The sequence below is a fragment of the Anomaloglossus baeobatrachus genome, chromosome 1, assembly GCF_048569485.1.
Source record: "Anomaloglossus baeobatrachus isolate aAnoBae1 chromosome 1, aAnoBae1.hap1, whole genome shotgun sequence".
Lineage (NCBI taxonomy): Eukaryota > Metazoa > Chordata > Amphibia > Anura > Aromobatidae > Anomaloglossus > Anomaloglossus baeobatrachus.
The window spans coordinates 278955961-278972018 of record NC_134353.1 but is presented as its reverse complement, the minus strand read 5'-3'; the positions used below and the strand labels follow the sequence as shown (position 1 = coordinate 278972018).

Genomic DNA, 16058 nt, shown 5'->3' with positions numbered 1-16058 from the left:
AGCGCTGGGGTCCTGGGTTAAAATCCCAAGGACAACATCTGAAGGGAGTTTGTATGTTCTCCTCATGTTTGCGTGGGTTTCCTCCCACACCTCAAAGACATACAGATAGGGAATTTAGATTGTAAGCCCCAATGGGGACAGGGTTGCCAATGTATGTAAAGCGATGTGGAATTAATATCGCTATATAAATGATTAAATATTATTATTATTATATAATTTCAACAACATCACAGGTTCCCTTTTAGAATTAATTTTGTTAATGTTTCATATATAACATTTTTCACTATGGTAGTTTGTAAGTAAGAAACACCTGACTGATTACATTTATTACAGACACAGGAATAATAAATTATGCCTTACGTACTTTTGTTGAAATCATACACCAGCCGATCAGCCAAATGCATTAAATAAATATAAATTTTATTAAAAACACCCACATCTCAGCATTATCAGGAATGATATAATAAACAGTTTTCAAATAGCCTGCGTTCATTACATTACATTACAATACTTACAGTATTTATAGCCATCATTAGATTTTATACACATACCAACATTTTATGAAAAAAAACAAAACAAAAAAACAAAAGAAAACAAAAGAAACTTAAAAGATAAAAAAAAGCCTCTATAAAGTACGCAGAGAAAATGCACACATTAAATCATTACTTTAGTGTCAAATTGTATGGATTCCTATACACATTAACTATTAGCTTTAGAAGTGACGACACTACTGTGCACCTATTAAGATGAAAAGGTTCGTTCAAGTAAAGTTGACAACACTCAAAGCATTTTCAAGTATGGCTATAGTCAGCCTTGCAAACCCTACACTAGCGCTTTCACGTTTGCTTTCTACCGTTTCTGGATCTGTACACCAATTTGCCGATTTTATTTATACAATACGCTGATCCTTTAAGCCAACCTTGGTTTATTTATTTTTTTCCGTTTTGTTTTTTTTCCATTCATTTTGCAAGCAGTTTGGCAAATGATGTGTGTTGCTGCTTTATAATTTTAATTTTATTTTTTTTTTTTTATAAATAAAATAACAGTAATAAAAAGTCACATGAATGATAACATAAGCATGTTCATCTCTTTATGGGGCACAACACTCTTTCTATATAGCCTACTACAGACTAGGTACAAGTAAGAGTTTTATACCTCATTTGGAAACACCGTAATTTTACATGACAACAAAACTGACTTATCTAAATTAAACAGAACACAATATTACAAAATAAAGTATTAAAGGTATTATAGTGTGCACAGGCACAATGTTCATACAAAATTAATGTACATATATACATTATGTGACTGGTTAAAAACACAAATTCCCATTCCATTGCAATGGGGACCAGACTTAAATTGAAGATGAATATTGCACAGTATGACAACTTGTGAAAAGGGATTTCGACTCTGAAGAATGATCACGGAAGCCCAGTGATGTATGTATGTATGGTGTCCATACCGAAATTATGTACACTAAAGTTGAAGGGTGCTATGCACTGAATTACATTCTAGCAAGTCACTTCTCCACTCTCAGCTCCATGGTAGTCATCTAGATGAGGGGTAGAAAAGCTTTGACTACAATGTACAGGCCACCTAAGCCAATTATACCAGCTTGAAGTTGGCCATCCCGTATGAGAACATAATGTGACAGATTAGAAGATCTATATGCCTATTTTATTCTAACCTGTGTACTATAAACTCCCAAGACTGACTTCTCAAGGTTAGCAAATCTGAAGAGCAGTTACCTTCACCCCGACTAGGCATTGACATATCCCTAAAGGAAAAACTGTCATTAGCTGTGTCTAAAAGTGAGAGACTGCCATGTAGACTCGTTAATAGTGAGTAGAAAGGACTGGGATCTACAATTTAATTAAATATTCAAATGCTTAAAACACACTATATATACAAAATGACTTATCATTCATCATTACTTCACTGCTGGCATGCTACCCACACATAGGGCAGCATGTTAGTCTTGATAAGTCCAATTTAAGGCCAAACAAATATAGGGCCAATGGATATATAACTTTCGAGATTCAAGTTAGTCATACCGTTTAGATGGCTGTTAACTGAATACTTGTTTAGCCAACAGCTTTTCCTCTCGACCTCCTGATATACATGCTCACTATGATCGAGAATACTGAAATCTAACATTCCTAATCCTTCTCTCTCCTGAAATCTGTTGTCAGAGAAGAATTGGGACACCTCAATACTTTCTAGCTGGTCGGCTGGATTAGCCAAGATTCATCCAATGGTTATGACCACTTTTACATAAGAGGAGTCAGCATCATCCTATCTTTCATTCATTCATTAATGATGAGTTCCCAAGTGCTACATTACGGCACACTTGCTAAAACCATGTCAATGGAATTAACCAGTAATGCAATTTGGTGCATGAGCCATAAGAGCTGCCAAACCTTTGCCTTACAACCTGTCCCTTTCATATATCTCAGTGCATTTAACTTCCACTAAAAACATTCTAAACTTTACATATTTTACAGTTTGAATTTTTTTTTACAAAATTGGGTTTGGTTATACTGTATGTGTCAATACTTTTACACATACAATGGAAATTGGGATCAGAACAACAGAAAATGATAGGATATAGCCTACTAGAGCCTTACAGAAACATGATCGGTTGGCGTTAAAAGAATCCAAGCTGAAATATCCCTGAATTTTTAGAAGAAAAAGACTGAAGTTCAAGTTATACTTGTTACGTTATCAAGTACTTAGAAGAGTCATCATGTAAGTTTCTGTTTCTTTGATTCATTTTCACTCTAGGTGTTTGGGACACAATGATGGTATGCCATGCAACACACTTCGCCCCGTGCCCTACTGCCAAACTAGTGCTGAGGTAAATGACAAGTAGGACATGCTCTCAGACCTATTGTGTATCCTTAGCTCACATTGTGAAAATTGGTAGCAGGGTGAATAGCACCATCTCAAATAGGCTTAATTTTTACAAGATTCTAGATGTATCTTTAATCTGAAAGAAATATATATATATACAGTACTAAAAGAAAAAACTAAAAAAATATACGTTTATAATTTTTTTCTATACAGATTTTACTTGTTAGTTTATTTGAATTTTCTTCTACAAATTCATCATCTAAACTTAGTATACCAAGACAGCTGCCTTACATTGTGCAGCTACATTTCTAGGTGTAGCTTGGTTTGAAGTAACAGTAGGCAAGTTATCGGACCTGCTTCCCTGAGGAAAGCAGGCTATATGTGGACTGCAAGGCAATCAATTCAGACCAATAAGAATGTATGTGCCTGTCAAATATAACAAGGCATTTAATGCGTCCAAGAAAATAGTTCTCCACCTCCACACGTGAAGTATTTGAGCACCAAGAGTTCTGAAAGATTTCCTCCACTTTACGCAAACAAAATGAATAATTTGTAACAAAAAAATACATATGTTCATGTACTCCATGTGTCACTTTAATTCACAGGGAGTAAAAGTACCTATTACCTGTTAACAGTTTGTTTTGACCTAAATACATTAATTGGCAAAATTAAAAAAAAAATCTAGTAATGAAAAAATGAGCACTAACTTGTCTGGGCAATGCAAGGTACGAATAAGGATTTCATAGTAGGCTCTAGATTTTGTGATAAGAGCACTGCAATGCTCTGCTATGTTTGTCAAAGCAGACAAACCTAGTAAAGCTATAAATTACTTTAATGGAATTGTCCAAAATTAGAAACTGTGCCACACATATCCACAGGGGGTTTGTAATATTGCAGCCCCGTTCCCTTCAAAGTAATTGAGCTGCAATACCAGATATCACCCTTGAACAGACGTTGTGCTGTTTTTGGAAAAATACATGTATATTTTTCTTTAACATGACATTTATAAGCTGTGCCCTACCTGGTAGATGGAATCTATTGCGACAATCTGTGCCTTCTGGCTTCTGACATGTACATTTGGTACTAGTCTTAAATGTTTTCTGAAATTTTGAGGCATTAAACAAAAAAATACATATATAGGGAAGTTACTGTCTTTCTAAACCTTCCTGGAGACTTCCAATTCGGAGTTTGTGACCCCCGTCTATAATTACTAAAAATGGGAACAGAAACCAGTTGAAGGGGAGAAGAGAAACATTCAAATACATATATTTTATCTCTCCTTCACGGGATTCCATCCTCAATTCTGATATTTATAAACCTACCAGAGAATAGATCACCCAACTGCAAGTGAACATGGCATCTTATAAACTAACTTCGAACTTTAAGACACATTAAGGGAATTGTTTGAGACTAAACAATTAATGACCAATCCATAAAACAGTACAAATAAATATTACCAGCTACTCCTAGGAGAACAAAGCAAGTGTAAGCAGTGGTAAGCTGCTGTGACTGCATTATTAAAAATAACCTTAAGCTGATGGGAGGAGGGCTTAGTCAAATATGGAGGCAGTCACCTCTTCAACTAGTATACAACAAAAATAAAATTCTGGGCTAAGAACCTTCGTTTCATAAGTATATTTTACATAGCAGTTATGCAGTACAAATTCATAGTTCATGGTTTTTAAGGTTGAAGGTAGACTTAAGTCCATCAAGTTTAACCTATTTGATGGCCATGCTGAACTCGTGCCTGTACTCGTCTGATTATAAGTTTAACCTATAGCCTAACATGTTGATCCAGAAGAAGGCAAAAACCCCATAGGGCACACATACCAATAGCTTTATATTAGGGAAAAATTCTATACATTCAATGTTTGCATACATCTTAGCGCTTACATTGTGATACTGTATTCTTTTGTTTTTACATTATGCAGTCATTGCAGTTTGCACCTCTTCACACTTGATTTATTCTGTTTGAAGGTGATTGTCAGTTATTGTTTTTGTTGTAGTATACTATTGAAGGTGACTGCTTCCATATTTAAATGAGCTTCTCCCATCAACATAAGGTTGTTTTTAAATTAGTGCTGGTTCCCAACTGCCCTTTAATTTTGTAGACTTTTAGCCCAGGAGAGGCATGTTTGATAAATATTCAATTTTGGATACTACCAGAGAACAGTACGCCCTGCCATGGCTAATAGGCACACATGAACTGGCCATTTTATGCTCTAAGTACTTTCATTTACCTTATCAGCATGTTCAATATATCAGTGATGTAATTTACATTTCATGTATTCATTGCTTTCATACAACTTAGCATATATAGAATGCAGCTGTATTCTTTTGTCTATCTATAGGGTAATAAATAGATCAGTGGGGTACCAAAACCCCCACAAATCATCTGAAATTTGCTTTGGCAGGTTGTAAAAAAAAGGTGGGCAGTAGTCCCACTCCAGTCTAATAGCATCAGGAAATGGGCATTAACTTCTCAAATACTTTATATACCAGGTATGTAGGTATTTAGACTAATTTTGATTCTTAGGGGAGTTGAAATTAGCCAGAAACAGAGATAAGGAAATCATTTAAAAGATAATTGAATTCAAGTTGATTTTCATGAAATTCACAATTTCTGATTCCCTTTGCGCAAAATCTCAAAAAAATCCTGTTGATTTTTTACACATTGCAGAAGTTTGCACTAGCCATAGAAGACTGATATGACCTCAGAAATGACAATGCGCTTTCCCATAATGCCTTGTAGGCATCAGATTACATGGTATAGTAATGGTAATCATCAGGAACTATCATAGCCTGAATAAAAGCTTAGGCAGGAAATGCATCAGTCATTTTTGGGTAATTCAGAACAGAGAGAGGACATCATACCTCACAGCAATGGAGATCGGAATAAAAAGCCTGAGAGCATTGGATAAATACTTCACACAGTAATGTGTTGTACAAGTACAGCAGTAAAGAAGAGGAGTGTAGTAATTTGTGAACAAAACAGATTAATTTATAGAGAGAGAAATAGAAATAGCAGCAGCAATGACAGACTCAGGGTAATTGATCAGTGATCTTGCGTAGCTGTCATCTTTCATGCTGCTTTTAAATTACAATATGATATTTTTAGTTCTTCACTCTTAATGCACTAGAAAACAGCAGCTAGACAGCACTATATTTTTTCTGAACTCTGTTTCAGTGGCTAGCCACAAGTAACTTCACTGGGTTAATAATTTTTTTTTCTGATCGGGTGGGGGAATATTTGTTTATTTAAAAATCTAACAGAAAATTTCCCAAAATCCGAACATTTAACTGCAACTGTCTACCTCAACAAATGTGTGTGTCGCACTGCTACAGGTGTTGATTTTTGGATGTATACCTACCTAGCATTTATACTCATGTTATTTTTTCACAAAAGGATTGACTTTTGTTGCAAAAATAGAAAAAAGTTTTAAAAAATGTAGATATTTAATGGTGCATGTCTGTTTTTGCACACCTGTTTTAATAATACAATTTCACAACCATACAAGCCACACCTAAATTGAGGAATGCTGCCACATTTTGCTATCCTATGTGTACCTATCCACCTAGCATTACTTGTTACAACCTTTTTTGTCAAGGGTTGAATAGCTGGGGTTGAAAAGATTGACAAAAGATTGTCATAGTGTTCTACAAATTGTATGGTAAAAAATAGTGGCAATGGCAATGGACATAGTTACATAGGTTGAAAAAAGACCTAGGCCCATCTAGTTCAACCTTCCTCCACCAATTATTTGTCACTACGTCATTTATAACCGACAATGTTGTCTGTACTGTGGAATCATCCAGCCCTTTTTTAAAAGTTGTTATAGTATCTGCCATCACTACCTCTTGTGGTAGGGCATTCCACAGTCTGACTGCTCTAACTGTAAAGAACCCTTTCCTATTTAGCTGCCGGAATCTCTTTTCTTCCACTCACAGTGAGTGCCCCCTCATCCTTAGTATTGTCTTTGAGAGGAATAAGTCATGTGCTAGTCCTTTATATTGACCACACATGTATTTATACATATAAATGAGATCTCCTCTGAGACGGCTTTTTTCTAAGCTAAACATATCTAACTTTTTCAACCTGTCATCATATGGGAGGCCTTCCATTCCTTGTAGTAGTCTAGTTAGCCGCCTTTGAACTGACTCTAACTTCTGAATGTCCTTTTTTAAATGTAGAGCCCAAAACTGGATCCCATATTCTAAGATGTGGCCTTACAAGTGATTTATAGAGGGGTAACAACAATACATTGGGATCACGGGATTTAATCTCTCTTTTTATACATCCTGAAATCTTTTTTGCTTTTGAAAACATGTACTATGGCTAAGAATGTGGAAGTCACTAGCAGCAGCATAAACTAAATCCAGGCCACAATTGACAACTTTTGCCTCTGACAAGTGTATGTGGGGAGGAAACAGAGGTCGTTATGGACTATCTGCACATCACTTGCCTCAGTAAAAGCAAGATGATGTTACGTCTTACAAGGAGTCAAATGTTTAGGAAAAATTTCATGAACCAGGCAAATTTGAATTTGAAAAGATTTTATCATCTCTAAATGGGAATTTTTTTAATATTCTAAATTTTCTAGCAGTGGTCTGTCTTAATGTCCACAGATGAATATTTACTATGAGCTTTACAGGTACTTATATTCTTTGAAACGTAAGGGTCAATGGGGCCAATTCAACAATGGCATAAAAGCTTTAAAATTTTGAAATTTTTAGGCAACGATAAGATGCACAAAAATGTTCAACTTTCAGTGTTTTCACACGCAGAAATGGGTGGAAGTGGGACAGCGGTGTGGCCATGCCTGCCCGTCAAACTTTTCAAAAATGGCAGAGCTTTGTTTGCCAGAAATGCTACTCCACTGGAATAGCATTTTTGGTAAGATGCACTGAGGCGCACGCCACAGAAGAGATGTGCCGAACTTGGCTCAGGGTACTCCAGAATGGATGGCATAGCATGAGTGTGCGCTACGCCAGTCTCGATTAATTGGCTCCTATATGTGCACTCGGTTCTAAGTTGAAACGATATAGTTGGCTTACATGTTTGCATAGCCACAAATTTTACAGTTAGAAAAACAGCCAAAAATAAGTTCAAACCTATGAATACCCCTTAGTATTTGTGTAGCTTTGAGGCACATGTACTACTGAGCCAGTGCTATTTATGGTAGCTTATTGTATTCATCTGTAAACTATGACATCAAATTCAACATTGTATAAATGAAAAATAATTCTGAATGAAAAACTTTGGTAGAAAAAAATTATAAAACTACCTATCAATAGTTTAAAACATAAAAACCTTGCTTAATCCTAAAATGCACCTTTAGTTATATGAACATGTATTCTCCCAAGTAAGTCAATGCTGAGAAATTCACTATAACCAGTTGTGATAAGATTATTGATAATATCTAAACTTCCAGATCGCTTCCACAAGGATTAATAAAATGTATTCTACATTAACCTTCACCATTAAGATATCAAATGGATTATGTGCTGTCAGAAAACAAATTAATTATACATAGCTGGCGGTTACGCCACCAAGGTATGAAATCTAAACAGCCTCATGGAATCCAACATAATCTTGGCTTCAATTAAAAATTATAAATTAACGTCTAATTGATTTTTCTGATTTCTGTAAAACATGACGTCGTCAGCGCTTATTTTGCTCTTGTTTTCCACAAAATTCATATAGTTAATATTTCATACATATAGTAGGTAAAAGCACAACAGTCCGTTATCTCGCTGGAACGCAATAAATGTAGATATTTACAAGCAAAAGAAACCAAAATGAATATGACTACTCATGTAACACTTTTACTGATGGTTTTGATAAAGGGGTTATTTAGAAGTGTGCGAATAGAAATAAAAATGAGTACATGTATTATGATCATCAAAAAAATCTAACAAATTAATGGGGCTTGAAATAAAGTGTAATTGACATCTCGACCACATTCCGGTTTTGGGTGATCACTGCAGACAACTATTTGCATTTTTAAATATTATTCATACATGTATATTTTTGTGTGTTTTAAAGAGGACCAACTACCAGGATTTTGTGATATTAATTTAAGACAGTGCCAAACCGGAACTAAGATGCTGAATCTAGGCATACCTGTTGTAGAAAGATCCAATGCTTGGTTGCATCTTTAATCAAAGTTGTAGAAATACACTGCACTTTGACAGGTGCAACGGTTGCAGGCCTTCGTGGGTCAGGTTCTTGCTGTAAAGTCCTCCTACAGCTTCCTCTATGACATGCCCCCTTTTCATTATTTGAATCTAGCTCCGCTCTGCCATTGCTGTTGTTGGCGGCGCATGCACATTGACACAGTGATTCTGTTTTCATTAAAATGGTGCAGGAGTCCGCACATGTGTGAACCGCGATCTCAGGCACGATTTTATTGAAGTTACCACTGTGGTGAAGACTATGAGAGGCATTGGCGCATTTGCAGATGTAAAAAACAAAAAAAAAAAAAAAAGGCGCACCCGCCGGTGCCTCTCACAGTCTTGACCGCAATGGCTTCATTAAAATGGCACTGGAGAGTTTGTCAAAGAATGCTCCCTTGCAGCAATCACAGCTTTGCAGACCTTTGGCATTCTAGCTAATTTGCTGAGGTAATCTGGAGATATTTCACCCCATGCTTCCAGAAGTGATGGGCACTTTTTGCGTACAATACGGTCAAGCTGCTCCCACAACAGCTCAATAGGGTTGAGATCTGGTGACTGGGCTGGCCACTCCATTACATATAGAATACCAGCTGCCTGCTTCTTCCCTAAATAGTTCATGCATAATTTGGAGGTGTGCTTTGAGTCTTTGTCCTGTTGAAGGATGAAACTGGCTCCAATCAAGCGCTATCCACAGGGTATGGCATGGCTTTGCAAAATGGAGTGATAGCCTTCCTTATTCAAAATCTCTTTTACATTTACAAATCTCCCACTTTACCAGCACAAAAGCAATGCCAGACCATCACATTACCTCCACCATGCTTGACAGATGGCGTCAGTCACTCTTCCAGCATCTTTTTAGTTGTTCTGCGTCTCACAAATGTTCTTCTGTGTGATCCAAACACCTCAAACTTTGATTCGTCTGTCCATAACACTTTTTTCCAATTTTCCTATGTGCAATGTCTGTGTTCTTTTGCCCATATTAATCTTTTCCTTTTATTAGCCAGTTTCAGATATAGCTTTTTCTTTGCCACTCTGCCCTGAAGGCCATCATCCCGGAGTCGCCTCTTCACTGTAGACGTTGACACTGGCGTTTTGCGGGTAGTTTTTAATGAAGCTGCCAGTTGAGGACCTGTGAGGCATCGATTTCTCAAACTAGAGACTCTAATGTACTTGTCTTGTTGCTCAGTTGTGCAGCGGGGCCTCACACTTCTCTTTCTACTCTGGTTAGAGCCTGTTAGTGCTCTCTCTGAAAGGAGTAGTACACACCGTTGTAGGAAATCTTCAGTTTCTTGGCAATTTCTCACATGGAATAACCTTCATTTGTAAGAACAAGAATAGTCTGTCGAGTTTCATATGAAAGTTCTCTTTTTCTATCCATTTTGAAAGTTTAATGAAACCAACAAATGTAATGCTCCAGATTCTCAACTAGCTCAAAGGAAGGTCAGTTTTATAGCTTCTCTAATCAGCAAAACTGTTTTCAGTTGTGCTAACATACTTTCACAAGTGTTTTCAAGGGATTTCTAACACAGCAAACACAATGTACCATTAGAAAACTGGAGTGGTGGTTGTTGGAAATGGGCCTCTATACACCTATGTAGATATTGCATTCAAAACCAGACATATGCAGCTAGAATAGTCATTTACCACATTAACAATGTATAGAGTGTATTTCTGTTTAATTTAATGTTAGCTTCATTGAAAAAAATGTGCTATGCTTTCAAAAGTAAGGAAATATCTAAGTGACCCTAAACTTTTGAACTGTAGTGTATTTCTGCAACCAAGCATCACATTATTCTATCACAGGTATGCCTGACTTCAGCATCTTATCGCCTGTATGACACTGCCTTTAGTTCATATCACAAAATCCTGGTGGTTTGTCCTCTTTAAGATGATATTTTACAAATTATTAGTGTGGCAGGCTGTTTCTAGACATGTAGTAACTTGTATATTATCCAATTGTATGCTTTTTTCCCTTACATTTGCTGTTTATTAAATATTAACTACTAGAATTCAGACTACGCCTTTAATACAAAAGCTATGCCCCACATTTATCAGTGTATATGCATTGATTACTTTGGTGTAATCCAAAATATTGTCTTAAAGAGTCAATAAACTTATTATTTTATTGAATTATCATTCAGGCATTGAAAAGTCATGAATTTTTGAAATATACTTCAATGTTGCTTCCTTTTCTCACAAACATTATGCTGCAGTGGTGATTCAATATCCATGTTTATGCTTCTTTAGAAGCTCCTTTCAACTGCTGCTCTGCAGTAGCTGTAGAATATATCAAACACTGTGTGTGGAAATTCTTTTTCCTGAATACCGTGGTTGGGAGCAGAGATGCTCAGACAGGGAGAGTCAGGTACAGATATTGCTGAGCAACAGTAGAAAGGAGATTCTAAAGGAGCATAAACTGGAATCTTGAGTTCCATATTTTTTTGAGAGAAAATGAAACAAAATGAGTTAATGAAGTGTAATGCAAAAATGTATAACTTTGCAATGCCATGAAGATAAATAAATAAAAAAATCTTTCACAGCTTTTTTTGCAGCTATTTGAGGCTTGCTCATCAATTTGTAAAAATGAGGTGAAAACATGTGTGGCTTACTGCTTTGCTAGGATTTAGTCTTTAAGCATTAAATTTAAGATTAAAGGATTTACGAAAAGTGACTTTTTAATATGGTCCAAAAAAAATTGCTCAAATCATCAAAAAGTTGCATCTGTACATATATGCCCTGGCACATAAACCGTAACCTGATTTGAGCCAGTGTGAAACTTGCTATATATTGTGACAGATTAGGCATAGAAGATAACTTATAGTCAAAAATGTGTCATTACATACATTATGTCAATCATAATGAAATGACACTACTTTGATAAAAGTGGACCTTTGTGTTTGTAGAAGTAAGTGCTATAGAGAAAGTAATTAACTTGAAAATAGCAAATGTAGAATATAGGATAATGTTTAAAAAAAATAAATAAAAATAATAGTATATGGTTCAGTACTTAAAATTATAAATAAATCTACACCTCAAATTTTGGCATGTGAACTGTTCAATATATCACATAGATTCCATCTACATATCCGCTATTTCGTATATGGTTGTTTCTACTGTACAGTAGTAAGTAATTTAAAGGGAACCTGTCACCAGATTTGTCCCTTATAACCTGTGGCCACCACCAGGCTGATGGGGGCACTGGACAGAGACCAGCGACACTCATCTGACTGGACCGCCCCCTAGGAAAGTATAATAATGGTTTTTTTCGTTATACAGAGTGGCTTGTGCTGTTAGATACAGTATTCTAGACTGCTGTATATAAGAGCCTACTGGTGGTGGCCACAACTTATAAGGGACAAACCTGGTGACAGGTTCCCTTTAAGGATGAGTTCAACTATAAGTTGCTTTACCTTTAAAAAACTTTAAGGGGTTGTCCATGTCCAGGAAAATGGGCCCCAAACTGTGTAATCCCCTTAAAATAATAAATCCAGTAGGTACTCACCCTCTCTCGGTTCAGAGCTAGCTCCACACCGTTGCACAATCCTGGTATTTTGACTACGGTGGTGACTCCACATCAGGAGCGCAAGTCATTTTTCTAGCCAGTCACTAAGCCAAGCATCCTGGTGATTGAGCTCAGCATTGTTTGCCGACAACTTCAGATTACGAGCACGCAGCACAGTGAGGGGCTTGATTGGTAACGCTCTTGACATGATATCACCTCTCTATACAAAACATCGGGATTGGAGAAATGTTGGGGAGCCATGATGGACCCAGGTATAGTGATTACCTGATGAGTTTATTGTTTTATGTGTTTTTCACAGTTTGGCACCCACTTTCCTAGAAGTGGACAACCCCTTTAATATTGGAAGGTACAGTTTGTGATAAACATTCTGAAATAAAAATAGAACTTGAAGAGGAAGGATTATTAATATAATTTCTTTAATGCAAAGTTTAGGCCATATATCTAAGAGATATTTGTGGAAAGGAACACAGTTCTTGAAGACATAATGGTTTAGGATAGTTCGATACCCATATATCACCATCATGTTTCAACGTGCAAAGATACATTTTTTTTATTTTGCTGTCTTGTTTTCTGCAGGTGTCCACATCAAAATACCAAATAGGTATCTGCTAAGATTGTATTTTACTGTATTTTTTGCAGCGTTTTCTCCTTTTTTATGTTTTTGATCTTTGTAATGCAGAATTTCTGTGATTCTTTGATTAAAATGGGGTTTTTTGCCTGTGTTTTTTCAGGCAGGCCCACTAGAGAGGCCGATAGGAGAAAAAAAATACAGCAAAAAATGCACAGTGGGAATGAATTTTCATGAAATCTCATTGATTTTGCTGCTTCAACATTTACATTTTTTACATAATGATCGTCACCGTTCAAAATTAATGAATTTATCATCAAGGTCTTGAAAATCTCATACTACAAAATTATTTTAATCCTGTGTTTTTCAAGTTTCATGTATTTGACCAAGGTTAACATCAAAGAATAGTTTAAAATGGGCCGTCCAGACAGAAGACATCGATGACTTCTCGCGGATTGGTAGTGGTCCAACACATGGCACTGCCACCGATATGCTGGTTCTCAGCATTTACATCTGGACACTGGTGGAGATTAAGTCAGCTGATCGACGGGGCGCCGGGTTTTGGAGCACTACGATCTGATTGGTCATCAATACCTTCTGACCAGACAACCTCTTTATGGAAAAAAGATTTGTAATAATTTAAGAAATCCATCATTTAAATGAATTGGTTATTATAAAAACATAGTATGTACAAATTAGATATGTGATATAGGACATAGCAGGTTATATAGTAGGCTCTTTCACTTGTGATCACTAAATGCTAAGAATTTAAGTTAGTATATAACAGACCGTATATAAAACAATTAGAATTGATTTAAAAGTGTACTTTTTCTCTTTTTCTCTTGTTTAATTTATATATATTCATTAAATGGTATTATTCTTTCAAGGCATTAAGAATTCATAAAGACGCACATGATAGCACCAATTTTTCTAAATGTCCAAATATTTTCAGTGTTTTTTTTTTTTAAACTATGAATTGTGTATCTACATTACTCAGTACATTGGAGGTCATTATTAAGCTATTATAGCGTAGGTTAAAAAAAAGTTGCAATTCCAGTATCGTTTAGCACATTGAGAAGTCAGCACCACAAGGTCTTTGTAAGATTCCTGATGTAATACTACAGCAAGTTTATTTCTGGCTCCTACCTAGGCATTTTTTTTTTAAATAAAAAAAGTGGTCACAGATGTACAATGTTGTATGGTCAAAGATAGAAAATACAATTTTTCTTCATCCATTAAAACCTTTTCTTGATATCCGCTGACACCATTGCATAGGGTGATTACATTCTTTGACTTATTCTGTGACCTGTTAGTCAAAGAAGAGATAACTGATGATGAAAATACCTTTTCTTGGTTTTGCTGGTATTCATTCCCATAGATCACATTATTGATTAGTCAAATACTGTCCCTTCTCAGTCACAGCATTCCACACAACTAGATGAACAATCCTATCAGAAAATGGTGCACCAATCTGAAGTATGTGAGGTAACCCAACAGACTATATGTATCTGTTGTAAGGACCAGTAACCCGTGTTAAGGCGTATGGAGATGTGGTGACTTGTGTGTCTGTGGTCATTGACATTGTTCTCTGTGTGAGTGATTTGATGAAACGTAGGTAAGTTGGTTCAGCAGGCTCATGGGTTGGTTCAATAGGTTCCCGTTTAGCCTTTTTATTATAAGTTTTCGGAGCAACATAATCTGGACCATACCTTTCACAGTCCTCTTCTTTTTCCCTGGCTTTGCCTGCCATCTTTGCTTCCCACAATGCTAAGCCATGCTTTGGCTCATTCATGCTCTTATGTTGATAAAACACAAGAGATATCCTAGTAGGGTGATTCCTATTGGGATTTTTTAAGGGGGTTGTGGCGTGAAGCTCACGTTTCGCACATTCAATGAGGATTGAACCATGAGTTGGGGCTACTGCCACTCCTCCTATATCAGGATCTAGAAAACTTTGCTCACTATCTGACCAAACTTCTTGTGGGTCTTCTTGGACAGTTGCGGAGGCCTGTGATAGCTTTTCCTGAACATTAGCACCATTAGCTCTACTTTGACCTCCCATAGTAGTTCTGTCATGATTAAGACTTGGAAGCATTTCAGGTATCCCATTCATTACATGTGATTGCATGTCGTTGTTTTTACCATGAAGGTGCAGAGGGCCGGCTCTGCCTCCTGTGGATACATTGCTTTCGTGAGCCCGGAAGGAGTGTGGAAGGGAGTAATCACCATTCTTACTCAGAGAATTGTAGTCTGTATTAGTAAGGTTAGGATTTGCCTTTGAAACAGCTTCCATCATGTGATTATCTCCTTGATGTAAATGGTAAGGGTTAATTGATCCCATGGGGTTAGAGTTTGGTTTGAGATTGCAGCCATTAAAATCCTCAACTTGCGTGCTTTGGTTTCCATAATTCATGTATTTATGACCATAGGCCTTATTATTAGCAAACCTCTGCTGGTTCAATGACTGACCTGGAGGCATACTAAGATTAGCCGCTGGATCTTGGTTTTTAAACCTGTAAAACATATGTTGTTGAGGTGGAGGATAATGATTGAGATACGGAGAATAGTTGTCCATATTGACATTTCCATTACATGGATACGGGGGACATGGACTACTTTGATTTAAGGATCCTTGGTAAGGGTTCATTGGAGTGGAGGCACAGGAAACTGCTGAGTTTGGAGGTGTATGAAAAAGATCTGTGTGATTAGAACCGGGAAAGTTGGAGGAGGCATTCTGATAAGGGTCGGCCAGGTTAGGAATTCTTGCATAATGGTTATTTGGATCTGCTGTAGGAAATGAATTCATATGGTTCGTTTGACCAGGGTTAGGAATAGGGCCTTGTTGCATGGTGGGTCCTGAAATTCTTAAAAGTTCTGCAATTAAAAATAAAAGTAAATTATGAGTTCACTTTACAAAGATAATTGTATATTCAATAT

At 36.5% G+C, this 16058-nt stretch overlaps 1 protein-coding gene across 1 annotated transcript in view; it reads right to left on the bottom strand.

The window, feature by feature from the left end:
- Nucleotides 1-406: 406 nt before the first annotated feature.
- TET2 (tet methylcytosine dioxygenase 2) overlaps nucleotides 407-16058 on the bottom strand; it is a 147754-nt gene continuing 132102 nt past the window's right edge. Inside the window, exon 10 of the mRNA XM_075350340.1 lies at nucleotides 407-15995. Coding sequence (XP_075206455.1) covers nucleotides 14620-15995 — 1376 coding nt within the window. The 3' untranslated portion in view covers nucleotides 407-14619. The remainder of the gene's footprint in view (nucleotides 15996-16058) is intronic.